General features: G+C 45.8%; 1 protein-coding gene across 1 annotated transcript in view; it reads left to right on the top strand.

Annotated features, from left to right (window-relative positions):
• The window catches only part of GALNT13 (polypeptide N-acetylgalactosaminyltransferase 13), a 152,943-nt gene that overhangs the window by 101,749 nt on the left and 28,690 nt on the right, over positions 1-22,504 (top strand). The window contains 1 exon segment of the mRNA XM_075710501.1: positions 14,691-14,830. Within this exon segment, the coding sequence (XP_075566616.1) occupies positions 14,691-14,830 (140 nt within the window).

The raw sequence follows: 22,504 nt of genomic DNA, 5'->3' as shown, positions 1-22,504 counted from the left end.
CCCTTCCGTTTATACCAGTGTGATGGCAAGGTGCCTCTAAAAATGCAGTCTCCATCTGAAAAGATGGGAAGATAATAAGACAAAAATCAAAACCACCCTGCAGTATTTCAGCCCTAGGTGCAGGACTCTATGGGGGGGACATTCCCTCTGCACCCCCAGGGTATCTGGGTTTGAGCGTACCTTTGGCTACTGGTGGTAAAAATAAGATGAAGCAAAAGGGGCTTATCTTGCCGGCATTTAAATACACGTGAATTCTGCTGCCTGGAGAGGGGAGGAAGGCAACCATGTTTTCAACCCATTTAAATTGCTCCGTACATCCGTGGTGGATTATAGCACAGTGTTGGGATTATGCCGGCGCCTCCCTTGCAGAGCCCTTGCGCAGTCACTGAGGAGACCCTCGTAAAGCCATAAATTACCAGGTCTCCCCTTCTCATCAGCCCCTCGAGCCAGGCTGCTGAATTGTGCTGCGCAATGGCAAGCTGTCCCGGGGGTCTGTTCCCTCCCTGCTACCAGTGTTGTCCTGGCCGCCGCGTCCTCCCCTGTCCCACCTGACGGACTTCACTCTTCCATCTCCATATGCTTTGGCGTGCTCCTTGCTGATGAGCGTCCCTGCGGGACAGGCATCCCGCCTTCAGACGCGTTAGCCCAGTGATGGCAGATGACCCCAGAGAGCTTTCAGCATGCAGAAGGGCACATGCAAGAGGTGTGGTTGGTCTTGGCTCAGCTTCAGCTCTTCTTCTGGATGAGGTTCAACACGGCCAAGTGCCAGGTCCTGCACTTTGGGCTCAACAACCCCATGCAGCGCTGCAGGCTTGGGGAAGAGTGGCTGGAAAGCTGCCTGGCCGAAAAGGACCTGGGGGTGTTGGTCGACAGCGGCTGAACATGAGCCAGCAGTGTGCCCAGGTGGCCAAGAAGGCCAACAGCATCCTGGCTTGTGTCAGGAATAGTGTGGCCAGCAGGAGCAGGGAGGTGATTGTGCCCCTGTGCTCGGCGCTGGGGAGGCCGCACCTGGAATGCTGTGTCCAGTTTTGGGCCCCTCGGCACAAGAAGGACATTGGGGGGCTGGAGCGTGCCCGGAGAAGGGCAGCGGAGCTGGGGCAGGGTGTGGAGCACAGGGCTGGTGGGGAGCGGCTGAGGGAGCTGGGGGTGTTCAGCCTGGAGAAGAGGAGGCTGAGGGGAGACCTGATCGCTCTGCAGCTCCTGGCAGGAGGGGGCAGGGAGGGGGTGCTGGGCTCTGCTCCCAAGGAACAGCGATGGGACGAGAGGAAATGGGCTCAAGCTGCGCCAGGGGAGGGTTAGGTTGGATATTAGGAAAAATTTCTTCACGGAAAGGGTGGCCAAGCATTGGACCAGGCTGCCCAGAGAGGTGGGGGAGTCCCCATCCCTGGAGGGGTTCAAAAAACGGGCAGAGGTGGCACTTGGGGACATGGTTCAGTCTGGTCTACCCTTGACTGGTTTAGTGTGGACTTGGCAGTGTAGGTTAATGGTTGGACTGGATGATCTTAGAGGGCTTTCCCAACCTGAATGATTCTATGATTCTATGATTCTGTGATTCTAAATGCCAATACACTTTCTGTATTTATTGTTATTACTTATCTTTCTATGAACAAAATTGCTATTCACTTCTGAAATGAGCACAAATCAGCAGCAATCTAGTGCTGCTAAACGTGTCTTCTTTACACAGTTACGCATTTGCATATTTGCCCAGTGTTTTGATACAGAATTCAAACAGAGAACCTGTGGACAAAATTTTCTTGAAATAGAATGGTGAAATTAGGTCAGTAACAGTGGCGTTTACAGGACAAGTTTTGTTTAATTCCAAACTTAAAGCCTGTTGCTGTTTCAGTCACTCGGAAGAATTTCGCTATAGGTCTCCTTTGTATTTTCCGATCTTTTTTGAGTTATTTATGAATATGTTATATTGACAATTAAAATGTGGTGGTGATGTTCCTCAGGATTAAGAAGCAATTGGAGGAGAGAGGTACTTAGGGGTTTTAGAAAATAAAGTTAACAATAACATTGTAACTAAGAAATAAAAACACATGGGAAATAGTAGATTTTTTTTAAATAGGTCATTTCTAAACGTCAGAATTTGTTCCCAATATTATTAAACTGCTTATGTATCCTTTTGTCTGGCACGCATTTCTCTTAGTTTATTAATCTGAACAATACAGATCTCTAGGTAATTCTGATAGAGAACAAAGCAAGTTGCATTTTAGTAATGAGGTCCCTGAAGGTATTGTCTGTCAGCTCACACCTGCCTGCCCAGCTCACCTCTGGGACCTGGTTAATCTGATTTCATAGCTGATGTCCTAAGAGACAGAGGAACCAGTGGTTGTTCACAGTGGCGTTGCGTTCGGTATCTCTCTCAGCGTAATTAGGGTGCACACCTAGTGATTATATTTCGAGGTAAAGGGCTTGATCAATCGAGTTATGAATTGCTTTCTTGAGGCTGTCTACTCATAAATACATAACTGCACTGAAGAAGAGCTCATCTGAATTCTTTTGTGGTCTTAGACATACTTAAATTTGCTGCCTTCCCTTCCCTTTCTAGAAGCTGTGTGTGGATAAGAATAAAATCTTTTATTTCTGCTACGCTTGAATTTGGCCATCCTGTGTGTCGCCTGTTTGTTCATGCCGTGTGCTCGGATGAGTTAGGAACCAGAATTTTTAATATATCCAACCTAGATTAAAAAGAAGAGGAAAACTGTGCCACTTAAATTCTGTGCAGAACATTTTGAGTTGAAGAAAAAGCTTAATTTGTCATATGGTGAGAGGTTGGAGGAACAATTCTTGCAGAAAAAATACTCTATTTGTGTCATTTGGCATTGGTGTGTGGGGAAACGTTGCAGAGATTCTGTTTTCACTGCGGGTGTTGGAGTGGAGTGGCTTTGCGCTCTGTCTGGAGCGGGGCCCCAGGGCTGTGAAAGCTCCGCTTGCTGAGGCTGGGATGGGTTTGAAAACTGAGAGTGAGATCACAAAATGCAATTGCAGTGAGGAACGCTCACCTTTTTGTTTTAGTATAAATATTGCATTTGACAAGGAGTTTTGAATTTTACTTGGCAGGAGCCTAAGAGTCTGCAGCACGATTACAGCCTGAAACTGAGTGCGCCAAATAGTTCAGGAGACTCTAAAAAAAAAATCTCAGAAATGCTGGATACACTTCAGATGGGATTAAAGGAAGTCCCTTTCTTAGAAGAGAAAAGAAATATATGAATTTGTTCTGAAAAATGGAGGAGCCGCTGCGTACCGCCCGTGTTACAGTTGACGTCAGCGGCGCTCTGAAGCCCGTCTCGTTTATGACAAGGTTAAAATGGTGCCGGGTAATTGAGCTGACAGAGGAGACTTTCCTCCTAAATCAGTACAAATCCTCGCCATTTTCTGACTGCAAAAAGTGTGCTTTCCTGACTCCTTGGGAATGCAAAGTACCCAAAAAGCAGGATGACTGACCTCATCCCAGGGCGGCAAAATGTGCCCAATGCAACGCCAAGCTGCGAAGCCAAGTGCTGCGTGTTCATTTGTTTTCAGCAATTCTCTCTCCTTCCCTCCATATCGGGCTTTTAGTGGCATCTCTAATAAAAAAACCTAATAGCTTAATAATAACTAATTTCTGTTGGTACGTTTAGCAGTCAGCTTTCTGTTATTTTCACTATTATCCATCAAATTCTCAGTGTAATTGATGTAAATCAACAGCGCAGGACTACACTCCGGGTAGTTCTTTGCTGTTACACCAACACCTTTCTCTCTCGTAGCAAAACCACGCATCTTACTTCATTGTTTCCAACGCACGTGAGCACGTATGTCTGTACCCAGCTGGACCTGCACGTATGCACCTCCTCAAGACTGTTCAGTCACCCAGCACGCTATTCCCAGCAGCCTTATTAACTTCTTTTTCAAGTTGTTCCAGCATATCTCATTCCACTCAGCCTGTATATTCCTAAATGTAGGCAGTTAATGTCAATTTATGCATTAAAATACTGTATCTAATCACTGAATGGAAATAATTACATGCTCAGAATAGGCCTGCATTTGCACAGTCAGCCGAAAAAGATAATGCACGTAATAGTTCCGTTTCTCTGTACACTTAGTGCGTTGCTAAACCACTTTATCTTCTTAATAATCAGTTAGTATTCAATTCCCATGTCCTACCTAGTCTATTAAAGCAAGGCTAAAATGCAAAGTTACATTCTTTTTCGAGCACTTTGTTTAAAGCATTGTTGAGAATTTAAATACAGTACTTTGTAGTTTTAATTTGGGATTACAAGGTAAGTGCTTGTGTTTTGCTCAGGTTTACTCAGCAGATGATGTGCAATCCTCCTTTCAAGTGTAATTATATAATTAGGTTGATAATGACTGTATCAATTTAGGAAGTAAGAGCTCTTGATAAACACTTTCACTCTTCCCTTACCTATTTAGCATTTTACTGCTAGACGACTACCAGCGCTGCAAGCGCGCTAATTCCAAATTAAGTTCATTTAACCTGCGGCGTTATGATCCCGCAGTGACATATGCGTGGCCACCCTGGTGCAGCTGCGTGATAGCAGAGCTCCACAGTGAGCCAGCTGTGAAAGAGTTGGATGTTCACAAAAAATCCAGCTTTTTTTGTGGACTGGAGGATTTTCCACAGGAGTAACGCACTGCACTGCTGAATTGGGCTGCTCCTCCCGTAGTCTGTCATGGATGGGAAACGTGTGTGTTAGGAATAAGGAACTAAAGAAAAAAAAAAAAAGGAGGGGGGAGGGAAAAAAGAAAAATAGAAAAAAAAAAGAAAAAAGAAAACAAAAAGAAAGCAAGAACAAAATTCAATACAAGTTTTTCAGCATCATATTTACCAAAGAGCCTGTCAAGGTTCCTGGCTGGGCCAAATTCAGCTGCAGGGCTGAACGTGCCATAGAATCATAGAATTTTTTAGGTTGGAAAAGACCTTTAAGATCATCCAGTCCAAGCATGAATGAGGGGTGAAGTTCCCCATGGTGAGTGAGTCGTGGTTCTGCGGGCTCGGCATTCATGCTGCCCCAGAGAAATGGGAATGCGTTCCTGTAGGCACTCTGAAGTGCCAAAAATGTTCTTTGGCTCCGTACGCATACGAGACTGCTCGTACAGGGCCTTGCTGCGACACCTCTAGGAAGAGGAGTGCAGGGGCAACTGAGCTATTGCTTTCTGAATAAAAAAACAAACAAAAAACCCAGCCAAAAAGCCTTTCTTCTGTTGCTTTTCTGCTTAAATGTAAGACACTAATACTGAAAACCTGAATCATATCCATAGTCCTGGCTTATTGCGCTTCTCTGATTGAAAAAAAAAACCCAAACCACAAAAAATATTGAATCATAGAATAAAAGCAATTGTGCTGCAAGATGCTTATCTTCATAGCGTTATTCACTGTTTCTTAACTTTTCAAGTAAAAATGACATGTGTCTGTATATACACAGACACGTTTTTCGCACAAGGAGGCGAGGAGGTGTCTGAAATGAGAGCTGTGCCAAAACGGGCTTATTTCTGAGGCTGCGTGCCTGCGCGGTGCGGAGGGGGCGGCTGCGGCGGTGGCCGGAGAGCGGTGGGTGGCCGGCGGGGCTGGCTCGCGGTGAGTCTGGGCAGGTCGTGCCGTCCCGTCTGCCCCAGCCCCGCTCCTCCGGGTGCTCCAGGCAGCCTCCTGTGGGTCCACGTGCTGCAGCACTTCCATACATCAGGTTGCTGACAGCCTTGCTTGTAGAAGCAAAAGCTCTGAGGTGTGTCCTGAATGGGTTTTTGGAAAATAAGTGCATTTACGATGCTGGCATTCAGCCCCGAGTCTTCGGTTGGCTGGTCAGGTTCACCCAGCCAATGTAATTAATCAAAGGTAAGAATCTTTGCTGGGAAGCTGCCCGGCCGAAAAGGAGCTGGGGGTGTTGGTCGACAGCGGCTGAACATGAGCCAGCAGTGTGCCCAGGTGGCCAAGAAGGCCAACAGCATCCTGGCTTGTGTCAGGGATAGTGTGGCCAGCAGGAGCAGGGAGGTGATCGTGCCCCTGTGCTCGGCGCTGGTGAGGCCGCACCTGGAATGCTGTGTCCAGTTTTGGGCCCCTCGGCACAAGGAGGACATTGGGGTGCTGGAGCGTGTCCAGAGAAGGGCAGCGGAGCTGGGGCAGGGTGTGGAGCACAGGGCTGGTGGGGAGCGGCTGAGGGAGCTGGGGGTGTTCAGCCTGGAGAAGAGGAGGCTGAGGGGAGACCTGATCGCTCTGCAGCTCCTGGCAGGAGGGGGCAGGGAGGGGGTGCTGGGCTCTGCTCCCAAGGAACAGCGATGGGACGAGAGGAAATGGGCTCAAGCTGCGCCAGGGGAGGGTTAGATTGGATATTAGGAAACATTTCTTCATGGAAAGGGTGGTCAAGCATTGGAACAGGCTGCCCAGAGAGGTGGGGGAGTCCCCATCCCTGGAGGGGTTCAAAAAACGGGCAGAGGTGGCACTTGGGGACATGGTTCAGTCTGGTCTACCCTTGACCGGTTTAGTGTGGACTTGGCAGTGTAGGTTAATGGTTGGACTGGATGATCTTAAAGGGCTTTTCCAACCTAAACGATTCTAGGATTCTATCTAAAAATGACTAATGCTCTTCAAACACCACTTAATGGTCGAGAGTCACCAAAAATACTAATGCTGAAACAGAGCAAAAGTGAATAGTTGAAGGAATTACCTATTTTAAAGTATTTGCCCTGATCTCATTTCTGGTTGGTATTACTCTGCTGGAATTCGTTGTTGTGACTGTGAGCAATAACAATTACAGTTAGAGCCAGCAGTTCGGGTGCTGTTCTTGGGAAGGCTGTGCGGGAGGGTTGGGTTGACGCCCATCAGGAGCCAGCTCTTTTCTTTCCAAGAGCTGTCAGTCTGCCAGCCGCAATCCTTCCCATTTGCAGATGTGTCCAGAGACCTGTCAATGTTTCATTGCTGTGCTAACAGTTAGCTAAGATGACTTATGCAAAATAGAAGTTAAGGCAATGATTTGGATTTGAATATGAGCCAGTTGAGCTACAGCAGTTGGTTTCATGTGCATTAGCAGTGGAAATTAAGGGTTTCAGAGAGCACCTCGATGGTGGGCCTGAGTCCCAAAGATGTGCTTGGACCGGTCGGAAGTGCCAGGAGGTCCTCATGGTGCCCATCGTCACCCATCGCTCATCAGCGACGTGGCCTGAGCCCCAGGAAGGCGCAGCATCCCAGGAAGCTTCTGCAGCAGGGTCCTCCAGCAGCTCTGCTCCACCGGAGCTTGTCTTTCCTTATAGACCATTTGGCTGGCATTGTTAAACTCTGATTTAAAAAAGAGGTTGCCCTGCTTTCCATCGCAGGTGTCCCTCTCCTGCGGACCAGCCTCTTCCTTGCAGAGGTTCCATGGCAGAAGCCGGCGAAGTGCCGTGGATGCTTTCTCACGCGGAGCGTTTGTAGGAAGAAAGGGCAGGACTTGCAGCACCTCGGTATTTAGCTGAATACTGTGTTACAAAAACCAGCGCCTGCCTTGAGAATTAATGTTGTTTGACTTAGGTTTTGGGGTCATCTAGCTTGATGTAATTCAAAGGTACTTATGAGAGGAGGTGTGAGAATTTGGGTTTTCCTGGCCTGGAGTTGTTCCAAAGGTCTTGACTTGTTAATACCGCCCTAACCGAAAGCTGCAGTTAAAAGGGAGCTTGAAACCTTTCTTCCTAGATGTGATCCCTCTTTTGTGTATCTCCTTGCTTCTTATAAAGGAGAAAGATGACATTTGTAGATCAGCACACACGCAAGTGCTCCCACGTAATTAGCATGCATGAATCAAGACGGATCAAGTTTGTGGTTTATCTTTTGTGTCATTTATAGCGCTGATATTTGCAGAGAGCATTTTATTAAATTTGTAATAAAATGGAGCGTCAAGAATGGGTTGGCAGATCATTGCCAGATCGTGGCCAGGCAGACAGGGCTGCCTTAGATTATTTTTTCCTAAAGGTATCCCTTGTGGAGCATATTGCAGATCTCTAATGACTTAATGTAGCTTTTCAGCTGATAAGGAAGAGTAGAAAGAAAACCTTTATTACTTTACATGTCATACAAATGGAATAGGAAAAATAATACACTCACGGATGCTGCGTACCGTGCCCAATATTGAAATAAAAGGTAATACAAAACATATATTTGAATACACTGGGGAGGGAGGCTGGTTTTGTATTTTATCTCTAAAATTATCTCCCTGAGTTGGAACCAACCCTGTTTTGTAGGGTTGCATGGACATTCAAAGCGAGACTCATCTGAGCGACCAACAAAATAGAGATTGATGGCTGACCCACTTGTCTAGCCTTAATACAAGGAATGTCAATAGAAAACAAATGTTTAAATTTGAGAACAGCATGTAATGTAATGAATGTAATGGTCTTTTATGAAAGGGTTTAGTAATTTTTCCAGCTACAACAATACATTGTTTTACATACACACTCTTATAACTTAAATCAGCCTCTAGCTTTGCTATAGTCCCACTAGCACAGGTTTCACTCCTCTTAGTCTTACATGTTAGTAAAAAGGACAAAATTTCCTAGGAACACTTAATTTCCATAGTTTTTATGCTAAAGAAGAGCTGTAATGTAGCTGTAATGTTTTACGTTTTTCACAGGAAAAACATTTTCACTGTCAAAATTCTTCTAGTACCTCAATAATTTTACTACTTAATTTTTACTCTTTGGTGCTGGGTGGTTAAAGCTAAAGTCGAGGTTTCTTTTCAACTCCGCCTTAAAAGCTTTCCTGAGCTATGGAGTGGAGAAACATCTTAACGCAGGATTAGTTTTGTCCGTGATAATGTTCCCATTGATATCTATTTCAGTAAAATTGATTTTTTTTTCTTTAGTGTCTGGACAAAATTGGCAATGTAGGAGTTAATCAGGCTCTGTCTTTCTCTCTAAAATATGCATGTGTGAGTGTCATACATTGCAGGTACGTTCATAGGGTAAAACAACATGAAAGTCTTCATCTTTTGCCATAGGATAAGCTTTAAAAGTGCAAGACACTATAGTGCAATGCTTTATTTGCAGAAATATTGACAATATTGACTCATTTTCTGGAGCGATAAAATTTTTTTATGTTAGAAATTGTAAGCATGTATTCTCCAGGCATGAATAGCTGACGTTTTCCCATGAAAAGCTCAATCTTCATTCCATACCATATTTTATATTATGAAACCACTACCTATATTTATCTTAAGTCCCTCATGAATTGATACAGGAACTTCTCAGGAAGAGCGGGGAGGGTGGGTGGTGGGGGTTTCTTTTTGCATTAGCACATTTTTTGTTTGTTTTATTTTTTAATGAGTTATGCATGGGTTTTGGCAATATAAATAAGACATGTCAGGGAATTAATGTTATGGCTAATTAGAAAATGCATGTGTTAACAATTAATACGTCTGGCTTTGATACAGATATAACGGGAAAGTCCCTGGATTTTAGAAGCGCACAGCAATGTGTGTTATTTTCTGGATTGTGTTGTAAGGAGCTCATAAAGCACTGCAAAACCTGTGTGGTGTTCAGCCGTTGTCCTGGGAGGGACGGATCGCTCCGCTCGTGTCGGCGGCGTGACGATGTGGGCGGTAAGCCTGCTTCCCGTTACACAAGTTCCCAAGCAGTCACCCTCCGTCTCCTGGAAGGAAAAGGCAGCAGAGCGTGCTGGCCTTGAGCATCCTCCCAGGCACCGCTTGAATCATACTAAGACAGCAACTAGTATTTTTCCAAAATTATTAGCAAGCGTTCTCATTTCTTCTCTGTAACGTGTGCCACACGAGGCATCCTAGTGTTGCAAACTCATTTTTAATTCAGCGCTTCGCCATCTTTAGTCCCGTGAAACATAATACAATTTTGAATTCTCCTTTGGTAGTAAAAAAAAAAAAAAAAAAAAAAAAGTGAAAATCAAACTGAACTGTCTCCATCTCTGGAGGTTCCTGGTGGCCTCTGACTTGGTTCTTAGCATCCTCACTTACAGGCAGCATGTCGGATAACGAGCTGGCTGCCGTGCAGCGCGATGCAGGTTTTCAGAGCTGAACTACAGACGGGCGTGCATACGCTGGCCTCCCTGGTCACGTTGCTCTCCCCTTGCATGCGCTGGGATATCGGTTCAGTGAAACAGCCGTTTTCTCTTAGGCTTTTCAAGGCAGAGAAAGACAGCAAAAGCCTAATTTGGATTAAACTTTCAAAGTGTTATTCTTACATAAAGAAAATTGTTCTCAGTTCTGCAACTTCTGTTTCATTCCGGATGAAATTTTCTTTGTCTTTATCATTGTGAATTAATGTCTTGTTCTGCAGAAATGGTACATTTAGCCAGTTTTGAAACTATGTGCTTGTATGCCAGTCTGCAGGACCTGCCCATTAGAAAAATGCAGGTGTAATGCAACCACTTAATTTGTCCTACTTGAAGCACATCTGCTGCTCTGTGACAACAACCTGCTGCTTTCCTGAGATATTTTTAAGCCATTCTTTTGCACGCTACGCTTTCTGTAGCTTCTTATGATGTTTCATTTCTTTTTTTGCACCCAAGGACGTTTTACTTAGGTTTTTTTATTTAAGTGCAAGCAGACTTATTAGTTATTTTTACATTTCCTCTGGGTCCCATCGATTATTTAGCAAGTAGTGACAATAAATAGGTATCGATTCATAAGAGCTTGGTTTTAAATCGAGCAGAAGGGACTGTAAAGGTTTGCTGGAGATCCATACAAATGAGGTCTCTGCTTGAAGACAAAGCAGGGTGTGTGCTAGCATCGCTACGTGCCATGCGAATGAACGCTGCTGAAACGAGCCGGCCCGCTTCGTGCAAGATGAGGAGTGTCTATAATAGAGGAGCTTTGGGAAGGGAGGACCTGTCAGGGTTGTAGCGGGGAGTATTATCAACGTGTGTCAGGACCCTGTGGAGGGGAAGGGACGAGAGAGCTTGAATTGAAGGGGGATCGATGGAGACCTGGTCACCACCGTGCTGGGGGGGCACAGCGGCCACGGTCTCTGCGTCTCTTGTGGGATCCCAAGACCTGAAGAGCCTGAAGATAAACCTACGCCAGTGAGGTGAGCGTGCCAAACCCACCAAAGACTCCCCGTCTCTACAGCTAAGTTTTATTAAAATGTAAAACTAGAATTTACTTTGCTGTAGTTTGTTTAATGACAGAAGACTCAAGTATGAAGTTGAGTTGGATTGCGTGGAAGAAGGTTTATTGCCTTTTCTGTTCCAGCAATTGCAGGGCTGAACCAACTGTGGAAATAGAAATCCCTGTAAGAATTGTAAAGCAAAATAGAAGCAAGGCGTTTGGTGAATCCGCAGGGCATTTTCATTCAGAGACTGTGTTTCTGATCTGGTTTGTAACTTGAACACCAAAGCATGTGCGTGCGGTGGGGGAAGGCTGTGTTGTTTGCAGTCTCGGGCTATAATGGTGTTAATATCCTTTTTCCTCATGTTCAGCGTCATCAGATTCCCACAGTACCAAGCACTACAAAACACAGATATTGCTTTTTTTCCTAACACCTCCAGTGCCTTCCCATGAGGAAGATTAGCTTAATTATAGATAAGGATTGAGTAGCACAAATAATAGCAGTTGTGCACGTCTCTTCCTCTGGAAGAGGCGCCAATCACAGACCCCACTCCCCCTTTCCCATAAAAGCTTGCCTGGAAAACATTTTTTTTTTTTTTTTTTTAAATCAAGTCTCTTTTCTGAAAGCAAAGATGCTTTCAGCTCAAGTCCTGTGTAGCACGCATTGCACAGATAGCTTTCGAAGTCGGGCAAGTGTTCTTGTTCTTCCACCTCTGGTACCTACAAATGACAAATACTCTGCAGCAAAACTCATGGCACAGCCCCGTTCGTGCTGACCGGGCCCAGGGGTTGGACTCTTTGGTGTCTGCCTCGTTTGGTCCTTGTGCGCTGAATATAGATAGACGCAGAGCAGCAAAACCACCGTAAGATGCTGCTTAATGGCAGCACAGGGGTTAGGCGCCGAGGTGTTTTAGGTAGCGTAAGTTAAATTAAACAGTGGTTGCGTGAGTTGCACTTAGAGAAAAGTTGCCATTCGAAAAAGTAAAATATTAAATAACAACTGTAATTCTGACCTTTTGATACTTTTCTTCCCCTAAACAGAATCAAATGAAACTCTGTGATCAATCTCCTTGACTGCAGAACAGCTGATAAATTACCTCTGTTTCTTGGGGGAAAAAATAAAAATCTTTGAGTCCTTCAAGAATTTTATAAAACCTCCCCAAATACCTTACTGAACGTACTTAGTCCAGAAGATGTTCTGAGAGCTGCAGAGCCGCCGAAGCCTGCTGTCCGTCACATCTGTCCTTTACAGCCCCTGTGTTCCCCTGTGCCCTGAGCTCAGCTTTTTCCTGGATTTAACCTGGGTTCGATTTGTCTTCACTTTTCTGCCACCCCCTAAGTTATTGTGATTTAAGTTACGGTTGAAGGTTTTATTTGACTACTTCTGTTTACGGAAGTTTACAATGTCATACTTTCCTGATGCCTGAGTAAGTGGTACTTAATTTCTTGGCACCAATCCGGCACATTCAGTTTCTGAGGAGTTTTTGCTGATCCGGAGCTGATGCAGCATCGGTCGCCCCCAGCCATTGTGCTTCCCAGGAGCACCTGCCTTGATTTTAGCCTGTAGCAATAATTTGTAGAGTATCCTGTATTTTAGTTAATTGTCTAGAATTACATCGTGTCCTACAATTACATAACGATGCGTAGGCAGAATTTGTCAAAGATGTAACTGGTAAGGATTTGGAAATACAGATAAGAGTGGTCATCCAAAATAAGTTAAATTCTTGTTCATAGTAATGAATAGTTTTACTGTTGTTGTGTACTGAATTTCTTTAAAAATTGATACCATCTTGTGCTTTAGGGTGTGGTTTCCTGGCAGAATATGCTGATATCCGTGGAGCTTCAGCTCTATGATAATTTAAAAATGAGGTCCCATAAATAATGGAAAGCAGAAGATGATGGAAGTGCAGCGTGGATTTGAGATATAAATCTGGGAGTGTCTTTCAGACTGTTTCAGCTGAGTGCTGGCAGTTACTAATGCTTTGCCTACTGCTGTTTCTTTGGAGGACAGCTCTCATCTAAAACAAGATTAAATTAGGCTACAGAGAATATTTGATGTGCTTTTTGGTTTTTGGTTATCTTAATAACTCAAGTTGGCCGAGCACCTTAAGACTGGCCTTCGTGTTTCTTTCTGCGATGCACAGATCCTTCCGGGAGTATGTCGGTATTGACAAGGCTGTTGCAGGTTAGTGGTGCAATATTATTTTAAACTCTGGAAGTCAGATGCACACCTGCAAAAGTCGGCTTGATAAGAGGGCGGAAAATGGAAATGGCATTTTCCTGTTATACATTCTTCATATAGAAAGTTAAGACGTTGAATATATGAAGTCTTCCTTTCTTTGGCACTAAAACGGTACATCTGACGTTTCTCCTCAGCGTGATGGATTTCTTTCCGGGGAACTTCGGGGAAGGCGTAGCGCTGAGCTTGCTCCTGTGCCCTCAGTGCCCTGCCTGCGGCAGGGGTGGTGGATCCGGTGCAGGAGATGGGTCCTGTCCACCGCCTGGTCTCTCCAGAAACCTGCCACCTTCTTCCCCCTTCCCTGCCTCGTCGCAGGAGACATTTAATGTTATAATAGCATTAGCGAGGACGATGACATTGAGGTGCTGGAGCGTGTCCAGAGAAGGGCAGCGGAGCTGGGGCAGGGTCTGGAGCACAGGGCTGGTGGGGAGCGGCTGAGGGAGCTGGGGGTGTTCAGCCTGGAGAAGAGGAGGCTGAGGGGAGACCTCATCGCTCTGCAGCTCCTGGCAGGAGGGGGCAGGGAGGGGGTGCTGGGCTCTGCTCCCAAGGAACAGCGATGGGATGAGAGGAAATGGGCTCAAGCTGCGCCAGGGGAGGGTTAGGTTGGAAATTAGGAAAAATTTCTTTACGGAAAGGGTGGTCAAGCATTGGAACAGGCTGCCCAGAGAGGTGGGGGAGTCCCCATCCCTGGAAGTGTTCAAAAAACGGGCAGAGGTGGCACTTGGGGACATGGTTCAGTCTGGTCTACCCTTGATTGGTTTAGTGTGGACTTGGCAGTGTAGGTTAATGGTTGGACTGGGTGATCTTAAAGGGCTTTTCCAACCTCAACAATTCTATGATTCTATGATAGCTACACCGTGAGTTGGGCGGTGGGCTGAGCCCGAGGTCTGCAGGAACGTGTGGGGCATGGGAGGGAGGGAGCAATGGGGTTCCGCAGGATGGAGACGTGTCCTTGCCGGTGAAATCACCCAAGGGGTGATCTAGATTACATCGGTAAAATAGCTGTGCTGCGTCCGAGTTGTTTCTCTCAGAAGAGAGTGCTGGAAAACACCAGCAAGATGCTTTGGAAAAAAATGGTTTGTAAAAACGTAGAAGGATTTCTTTATTGTCTTGGGATACGAAGAAATCAAGATGTTCAGTGGTCCTGCCTTTCCAGGTGACAAATTATCTGAAAACAAAAAATACAGTTTCCCAAGCATTTCAATTTGCTAAATTAATTATTTAATGCTTGTGAAGATCTACAGTGTAGCAGCTGCATGTGTGTTCACATATTGCTGTACCGTAATTCCAGCAAATGGATATTGATAAAAAGGAAATCATGACAACTGGAGAAGGATCTGTTGATTTATGCTTTGCTGCTTTTACAGAAACTGTGCTTTGATCATCTCTTCTCTTAACAATTCCAGGTGTTGTTAAGGTGGATTATGGCGATGTATCTGTCAGAAAAGCACTAAGAGAAAATCTGAAGTGTAAACCCTTCTCATGGTACTTGGAAAACATCTATCCCGACTCCCAGATTCCACGGCGCTATTACTCGCTGGGTGAGGTACGGACCGTTTCCTTCGGCTAAGTTAAAACAAGCACACTGTGCAAATGGAGGCATCGCTAAGACGATGAAGTGGTTTTGGAGAAAGGGCTGAAGTGCTTGCGTGCCTTCTCTGTGTCTAACCCATCCTTTATTTTGGGCAGGTTATATTTTCTCTAAATCTTTCATAAGGGGGCATTGCTATTCTGAATGTGTATGTTCACCATTAAAAATGTATCTTTTCAGTTGAGTAGCATATTGGAAAAGTGAGGATTGTGTCTAATATTTTGAAATTATTACATAACATGCAGTAGTTGAAGGAAAGTTTCCATCACCACTTACATGTAGAGTAGAAAAAGCTTTTTTTGCCTTTCTTTCCCCCCACCCCCCAAGAAATGTGTTCTTTCATTGATGCTGTGTTTTCCAGCAAGGCTGCCTGGAGCTGAGCATCGCAGACATTCCTAATAATCTGATGATTCCAGTACTACCAAGAACTGAAGTCTCTTTAAAATTCAGATAACTTGCTGTTAAAAATATTGTATTGAGTTGTACCTGCGCTGACTTTTAAAAACTCCTGAATGGTCTGATTTAAAGATAGCTTTGGATAGAATAGCAATCAAATGAGTAAATGGCTTTTTTACATCCAGAAAAGTAATTTACTATTGAAACTTGCAATTGTAGTGAAAAAGAAAAGCCACAGTAGGGTTTCCAGTTTAACTACGACAAAATAAAGTGAAACATGGTTTTACAGAAAGGAAAGAACTCATCTAACAAGTGTCAAATAATAAGGTTTTGTACGATATTGTCAGACTGGAAAATAGAAGTGTGAGAAAGTAATAAAATAGTTACTAAAACACCTTATTTTTACCAACACAGCCTCAGTTTCTATGGAAACAGCAATTCAGGCAGGATCTATGAATTAAAACTCACACTTGACTATTACAGCTGCTGACTGCCAGTTGAGCAGTAAAGTGGATTTTCAGACCTAAAGCTCAGGTACCATCATCAGCAGTAAATGGACAATTGTTAAAACATCCGACGCGTATTTCTCGGTCATTCTCCTCTCTTTCCGCAGGCGTTTAGTCTCAGGTAAGGCAAACCATCTGACTTGTCGGGGCAGCTGGGATCATTAGTCCGCAAATGGTCCGTGATGCGCCCAGCTGCTCCGCGAGATGCGCTGTGCCTTGAGCTGGCCGGTCCGGAGGTGAATCAGGCTTGGTAATAAATCCGAGAGAATTATTCTGTAGTACAGTGCAATCTAAATGTAACAAGCCTTCAACATGGGGCCTCAAATTATGTTGCGCAAGTGCGTATTTTGTTCTTTTGTAGTATTGTCGTGGTTTAGTCCCAGCCAGCAACTCAGTACCACGCAGCCGCTCGCTCACTCCCCCTACCCCGATGGGATGGGGGAGAGAATCGGAGGAGTAAGAGTGAGAAACACTCCTGGGTTGAGATAAGAATAGTTTAATAATTAAAATAAAATAAAGTAAAATAATAATAACAACAATATAATAATAATAACAGTAATAATAATATACAAAGCAAGTGATGCACAATGCAATTGCTCACCACCCGACAACCGATACCCAGACAGTTCCCGAGCAGCGGTCGCTGCTCCCCGGCCAACCCCCCCGAGTTTATATACTGAGCATGACGTCATATGGTATGGAATAGCCCTTTGGTCAGTTTGGATCAACTATTCTGGCTGTGCCCCCTCCCAGTTTCTTGTGCGCCTGGCAGAGCATGGGAAGCTGAAAAAGTCCTTGACTAGCATAAGCAGTACTCAGCAACAACTAAAAACATCAGCATGTTATCAACATTCTTCTCCTACTAAATCCAAAACACAGCACTATGCCTGCTGCTAGGAAGAAAATTAACTCTATCCCAGCCGAAACCAGGACAGTATCCACCCCTTATTCTATACCATCTAAGTCATGCACAGGCCCTCCCCTTTCCAATGTGTTCCAATTAATCACCACCACTTTCCCTATCTTGATATACACACAGATATCATTCCCTTCGTCTATGGCCCATCCCTCTAAAATGTCCATTGAGTTCATTTAGCCCATGACTTTGGGTTCCATCTGTCATCACAGTCTTTCAGAGCAGGAGAGGTGGTGTGCAGTGTTGGACTGTTGCATGCTGAAGTCAGTTCTCATTCCAAAATGGTTTCATCAAAGTTCATTTTCATTAAGCTGGGCAATTCTTACTGCAATACCATTGATGCGGCATATAGCAATCATAATATACAGTATTATATACTTAATATTAACCTACTACATTATTATATTAACATGCAGTTAAGAGATAACATATAGTTAAGAGATAACATACAGTATTATAAAGCAATTAATATTATACAATTCAGTTCATTAGCTATTTTCACCCAAAATCAAATTCCCTTGAGGTACACATTGGGCTTCCCCATCCTTTCGCATCACCCACCAAGTGCACCCAGGTCCTTGAGCAAAAGCAATCCCACGAATGGGTTTGCCTTTGCCAGAGGGGGACGTAATCCAGACTGTCTTCCCCAGCATATTTTTCATGTGCACTACAGGAACTTTATCTCCTTCTACAGTACGTAAAAGTTTTGATTGGGCAGGGCCAGCTCGATTGGCAGATCCCCTGGTGTTGACTAACCAGGTGGCTTTTGCTAAATGCGTATCCCAATGTTTAAACGTCCCACCACCCATTGCTCTCAGGGTAGTCTTTAACAATCCATTGTATCGCTCAATCTTCCCGGAGGCTGGTGCATGGTAAGGGATGTGATACACCCACTCAATGCCGTGCTCTTTGGCCCAGGTGTCTATGAGGTTGTTTCGGAAATGAGTCCCGTTGTCTGACTCAATTCTTTCTGGGGTGCCATGTCGCCACAGGACTTGCTTTTCAAGGCCCAGGATGGTGTTCCGGGCGGTGGCATGGGGCACGGGATATGTTTCCAACCACCCAGTGGTTGCTTCCACCATGGTGAGCACATAGCGCTTGCCCTGGCGGGTCTGTGGGAGCGTGATGTAATCAATCTGCCAGGCCTCCCCATATTTATATTTCAGCCATCGTTCACTATACCCAAGGGGCTTGAACTGCTTGGCTTGCTTGATTGCAGCGCATGTTTCACACTCATGAATAACCTGTGCAATACTGTCCATAGTTAAGTCCACCCCTCGATCACGAGCCCATTTATACGTTGCATCCCTTCCTTGATGGCCTGAGGCGTCATGGGCCCACCGAGCTATAAATAATTCACCCTTATGTTGCCAGTCCAAATCCACCTGAGCCACTTCAATCTTAGCAGCCTGATCTACTTGCTGGTTGTTTTGATGTTCTTCAGTGGCCCGACTCTTAGGTACATGAGCATCTACATGACGAACTTTTACAACCAGGTTCTCTACCCGGGCAGCAATATCTTGCCACAATGCGGCAGCCCAGATTGGTTTGCCTCTGCGCTGCCAGTTGCTCTGCTTCCATTGCTGCAGCCACCCCCACAGGGCATTTGCCACCATCCATGAGTCAGTATAGAGATAAAGGACTGGCCACTTTTCTCTTTCAGCAATATCTAAAGCCAGCTGAATGGCTTTCACCTCTGCAAACTGACTCGACTCCCCTTCTCCTTCAGCAGTTTCTGCGACTTGTCGTATGGGACTCCATACAGCAGCTTTCCACCTCCGATGCTTTCCCACAAGACGACAGGACCCATCAGTGAACAGGGCATATTGCTTTTCATTTTCTGGCAATTTATTATACAGTGGGGCCTCTTCAGCACGTGTCACCTCCTCCTCTGGTGATATTCTAAGGTTTTTTCCTTCTGGCCAGTCCATGATCACTTCCAAGATTCCTGGGCGACTGGGGTTTCCTATTCGAGCCCGTTGTGTAATCAATGCAACCCACTTACTCCATGTAGCATCAGTTGCATGATGTGTAGAGGGGACCCTCCCTTTGAACATCCAGCCCAACACCGGCAGTCGGGGTGCCAGCAGGAGCTGTGCTTCAGTACCAACCACTTCTGAAGCAGCTCGCATCCCTTCATATGCTGCCAGTATCTCTTTCTCAGTTGGAGTATAGCGGGCTTCGGATCCTCTGTATCCCCGACTCCAAAACCCTAGGGGTCGACCTCGAGTCTCCCCTGGTGCTTTCTGCCAGAGGCTCCAGGTAGGGCCATTCTCCCCGGCTGCAGTGTAGAGCACATTTTTAATATCCTGCCCTGCCCGGACTGGCCCAAGGGCTACTGCATGAACTATCTCACGTTTAATTTGTTCAAAGGCTTGTTGTTGCTCAGGGCCCCATTTGAATTCGTTCTTCTTCCGGGTCACTTGATAGAGAGGGCTTACGATCTGGCTGTAATTTGGAATATGCATTCTCCAAAACCCCACAACGCCTAAGAAAGCTTGTGTTTCCTTTTTGCTAGTTGGTGGGGACATAGCTGTTATTTTGTTGATCACATCCATTGGGATCTGACGACGTCCATCTTGCCATTTTATTCCTAAAAACTGGATCTCTTGTGCAGGCCCCTTGACCTTACTCTGTTTTATGGCAAAACCAGCCTTCAGAAGGATTTGGACTATTTTCTTTCCCTTCTCAAAAACTTCTTCTGCTGTGTTGCCCCACACAATGATGTCATCAATGTACTGCAGATGTTCTGGAGCTTCACCCTGTTCCAGTGCTGTCTGGATCAGTCCATGGCAAATGGTGGGGCTGTGCTTCCACCCCTGGGGCAGTCGGTTCCAGGTGTACTGAACACCCCTCCAGGTAAAAGCAAACTGGGGTCTGCACTCTGCTGCCAAAGGGATGGAGAAAAATGCATTAGCAATATCAATTGTGGCATACCACTTGGCTGCCTTTGACTCCAGTTCATATTGAAGTTCTAGCATGTCTGGCACGGCAGCACTCAGCGGCGGTGTAACTTCATTCAGGCCACGATAGTCCACTGTTAGTCTCCACTCCCCATTAGACTTTCGCACTGGCCATATGGGACTGTTAAAGGGTGAGCGAGTCTTGCTGATCACTCCCTGGCTCTCCAGTCGACGAATCAGGTTATGGATGGGAATCAGGGAGTCTCGGTTGGTGCGATATTGCCGCCTGTGCACAGTTGTGGTAGCAATTGGCACCTGTTGTTCCTCAACCTTCAGCAACCCTACAATCGAAGGGTCCTCTGAGAGACCGGGCAAGGTGGACAACTGTTTAATTTCCTCTGTCTCCAAAGCAGCTATACCAAAAGCCCACCGGTACCCTTTTGGGTCCTTGAAATACCCTCTCCTGAGGTAGTCTATGCCAAGGATGCACGGAGCATCTGGGCCAGTCACAATGGGGTGCTTTTGCCACTCATTCCCAGTTAGGCTCACTTCAGCTTCCAGTACAGTTAGCTGTTGGGATCCCCCTGTCACTCCAGAAATACAAATGGGTTCTGCCCCTCTATAGTTTGATGGCATTAGCGTGCACTGTGCACCAGTGTCCACTAGAGCCTTATACTCCTGTGGGTCTGACGTTCCAGGCCATCGAATCCACACAGTCCAGTAAACCCGGTTGTCCCTTTCCTCCACCTGGCTGGAGGCAGGGCCCCTCTAACACTGGTCACAGTATTCGCTGTTCACTTCCTGTAAATGTGAATCAAAAGTCCCCTGATCAAGGTCGGAAGTAAAATTAGCCCTCTTACTCTGTCTCGGGAACTGCTCACTGGAAACTGGAGCTGCAATCTTCCTGGGAGAACCGCCTTTCCTAATAGTTTTTCCTTGCAACTCACGCACCCGTGCCTCTAAGGTTGAGGTGGGTTTTCCATCCCACTTTCTCATGTCCTCTCCATAATCACGCAGGTAAAACCACAGGGTGCCCCGTGGTGTGTATCCTCTATATCCTCTCTCTTGAGCATAGGGACGTTGACTCCTAATGGCTGAGACACTGGTCCGTGCAGGTGGGGAGTAGGACAGATCCTCTCTGAGTTGTTGGAACTCTTGGCATATTTTTTCAGACAGTTTTTCCACAGCCGAGACACAGGCCCGTAGGGAGGAAGAGAGCTTTTCTTCGTAGTCCCGGAGTTGTCTAGCCACTTCATCCACCGTTGGTGCCTCGTCGTCTTTCCAGGCTAGTATTGCCAACGAGTTGGAATACGATGCTGGTGCGCTCCGTACCACCTTCCGCCACATGGATTGTGTGCACCTGACTTCATCTGGGTCTTTGGTTAACTGCTCATCATTCAGGTCACTGTAAATCACCTCCAGCACGCCTAATTCCCTCAGGTACTGGATACCCTTCTCTACGGTGGTCCATTTGCTTGGGCGGTATAAAACATCCTCCTTGAAGGGATACCTTTCCTTCACGCTTGACAGAAGTCGCCTCCAGAGGCTGAGCGGTTTTGCCCCTTTTCCAATTGCTTTGTCAATGCCCCCTTCCCTGGAAAGGGATCCCAGCTGCTTGGCTTCCCTACCCTCTAAATCCAGGCTACTGGCCCCGTTATCCCAGCATCGGAGCAGCCAGGTGATGATGTGCTCGCCTGGATGACGACCAAAATCTTTTCGCATATCTCGCAGCTCACTCAGGGATAGGGATCGGGTGGTCACCATCTCATTTATGGGTTCTTCCTCCTCTGGTTCTCGTGATGGCCCTGGTTCATCTTCATCCCTTACTAAACGAACTGATTTCCTTGTGTATTTTTTCTTCTGTATAGGGGCAACTGATACCGGCGCAGGTTGGTTCTCTGGTTTAGCCGCAGTGCCTGCCACTGGGGTTGGAGTAGCCGCAGTGCCTGTGGTGGGTGTTGGAGTAGCTGCAGTGCTTGTGGCTGTGGTTGGAGTAGCCACAGTGCTCATGGCTGTGGTTGGAGTAGCCACAGTGCCTGTTGTTTTGTCATCAGATCCAGAGACCCTCTCTTTCCCTTGAGGGTACTGAATAGTGTTGAACAGGGCTCTATAAGCATGAGCCAGTCCCCAGCATGTTGCAATGAGTTGTGTCTCTTTGGAGTTGCCAGGGTGAGAACATACTTCTTCCAAATACTTTACTAGTTCTTCAGGATTCTGCACTTGTTCAGGGGTGAAGTTCCAAAACACTGGAGGTCCCCACTGCCCTAGGTACTTGCCCATACGATCCCACACACCCTGCCACTCATAACTCTCCAGCCTTGGGGCAGATCTCTGGATGATATTCTTAAATTGCTTACTAACCTTTGTCAAAACCAAAACAATATTCCCAAGAAGTATCAATAGAAGTATCTTAACTGCCCAGGGATGTTCAAAATACTGAAAACTTTCTGTAATGAGGGAGGAAGCATTATAGAATAAGGTAATGAAGGTGCCATTCTGTAGTTCCTCCACAACAGACGTCTCTGAGGGAAAGGTATAATTGCTAACTCTCTCCATGAGGTGGTACCCGAAGTACAGTAATGACTTGTGTATAAAACCCAGATACAAAACCATGCTCAAGGTCAGGATTTTGATAAGGAACCTCCCAATCAAAACATCCTTAATCACTACAGAGCATAGCGCAATGCACAGACCAACACCAAGCTTTAACATGCACAGCCAAGAAAAGAACATGGTACAGATCAGATGAACTAATATCATGACCGGCAACTGTTAACAGACTCCTTAATACACTCTAGTTAATCTGTTCTTATCTCAAACCCTTCGTGCCCCACGTTGGGCGCCAAAAAGGACTGTCGTGGTTTAGTCCCAGCCAGCAACTCAGTACCACGCAGCCGCTCGCTCACTC

The sequence above is a fragment of the Pelecanus crispus genome, chromosome 5, assembly GCF_030463565.1.
Source record: "Pelecanus crispus isolate bPelCri1 chromosome 5, bPelCri1.pri, whole genome shotgun sequence".
Lineage (NCBI taxonomy): Eukaryota > Metazoa > Chordata > Aves > Pelecaniformes > Pelecanidae > Pelecanus > Pelecanus crispus.
Note: the sequence above shows the minus strand (reverse complement) of the source record. Positions and strands in the feature narration are given on the sequence as shown.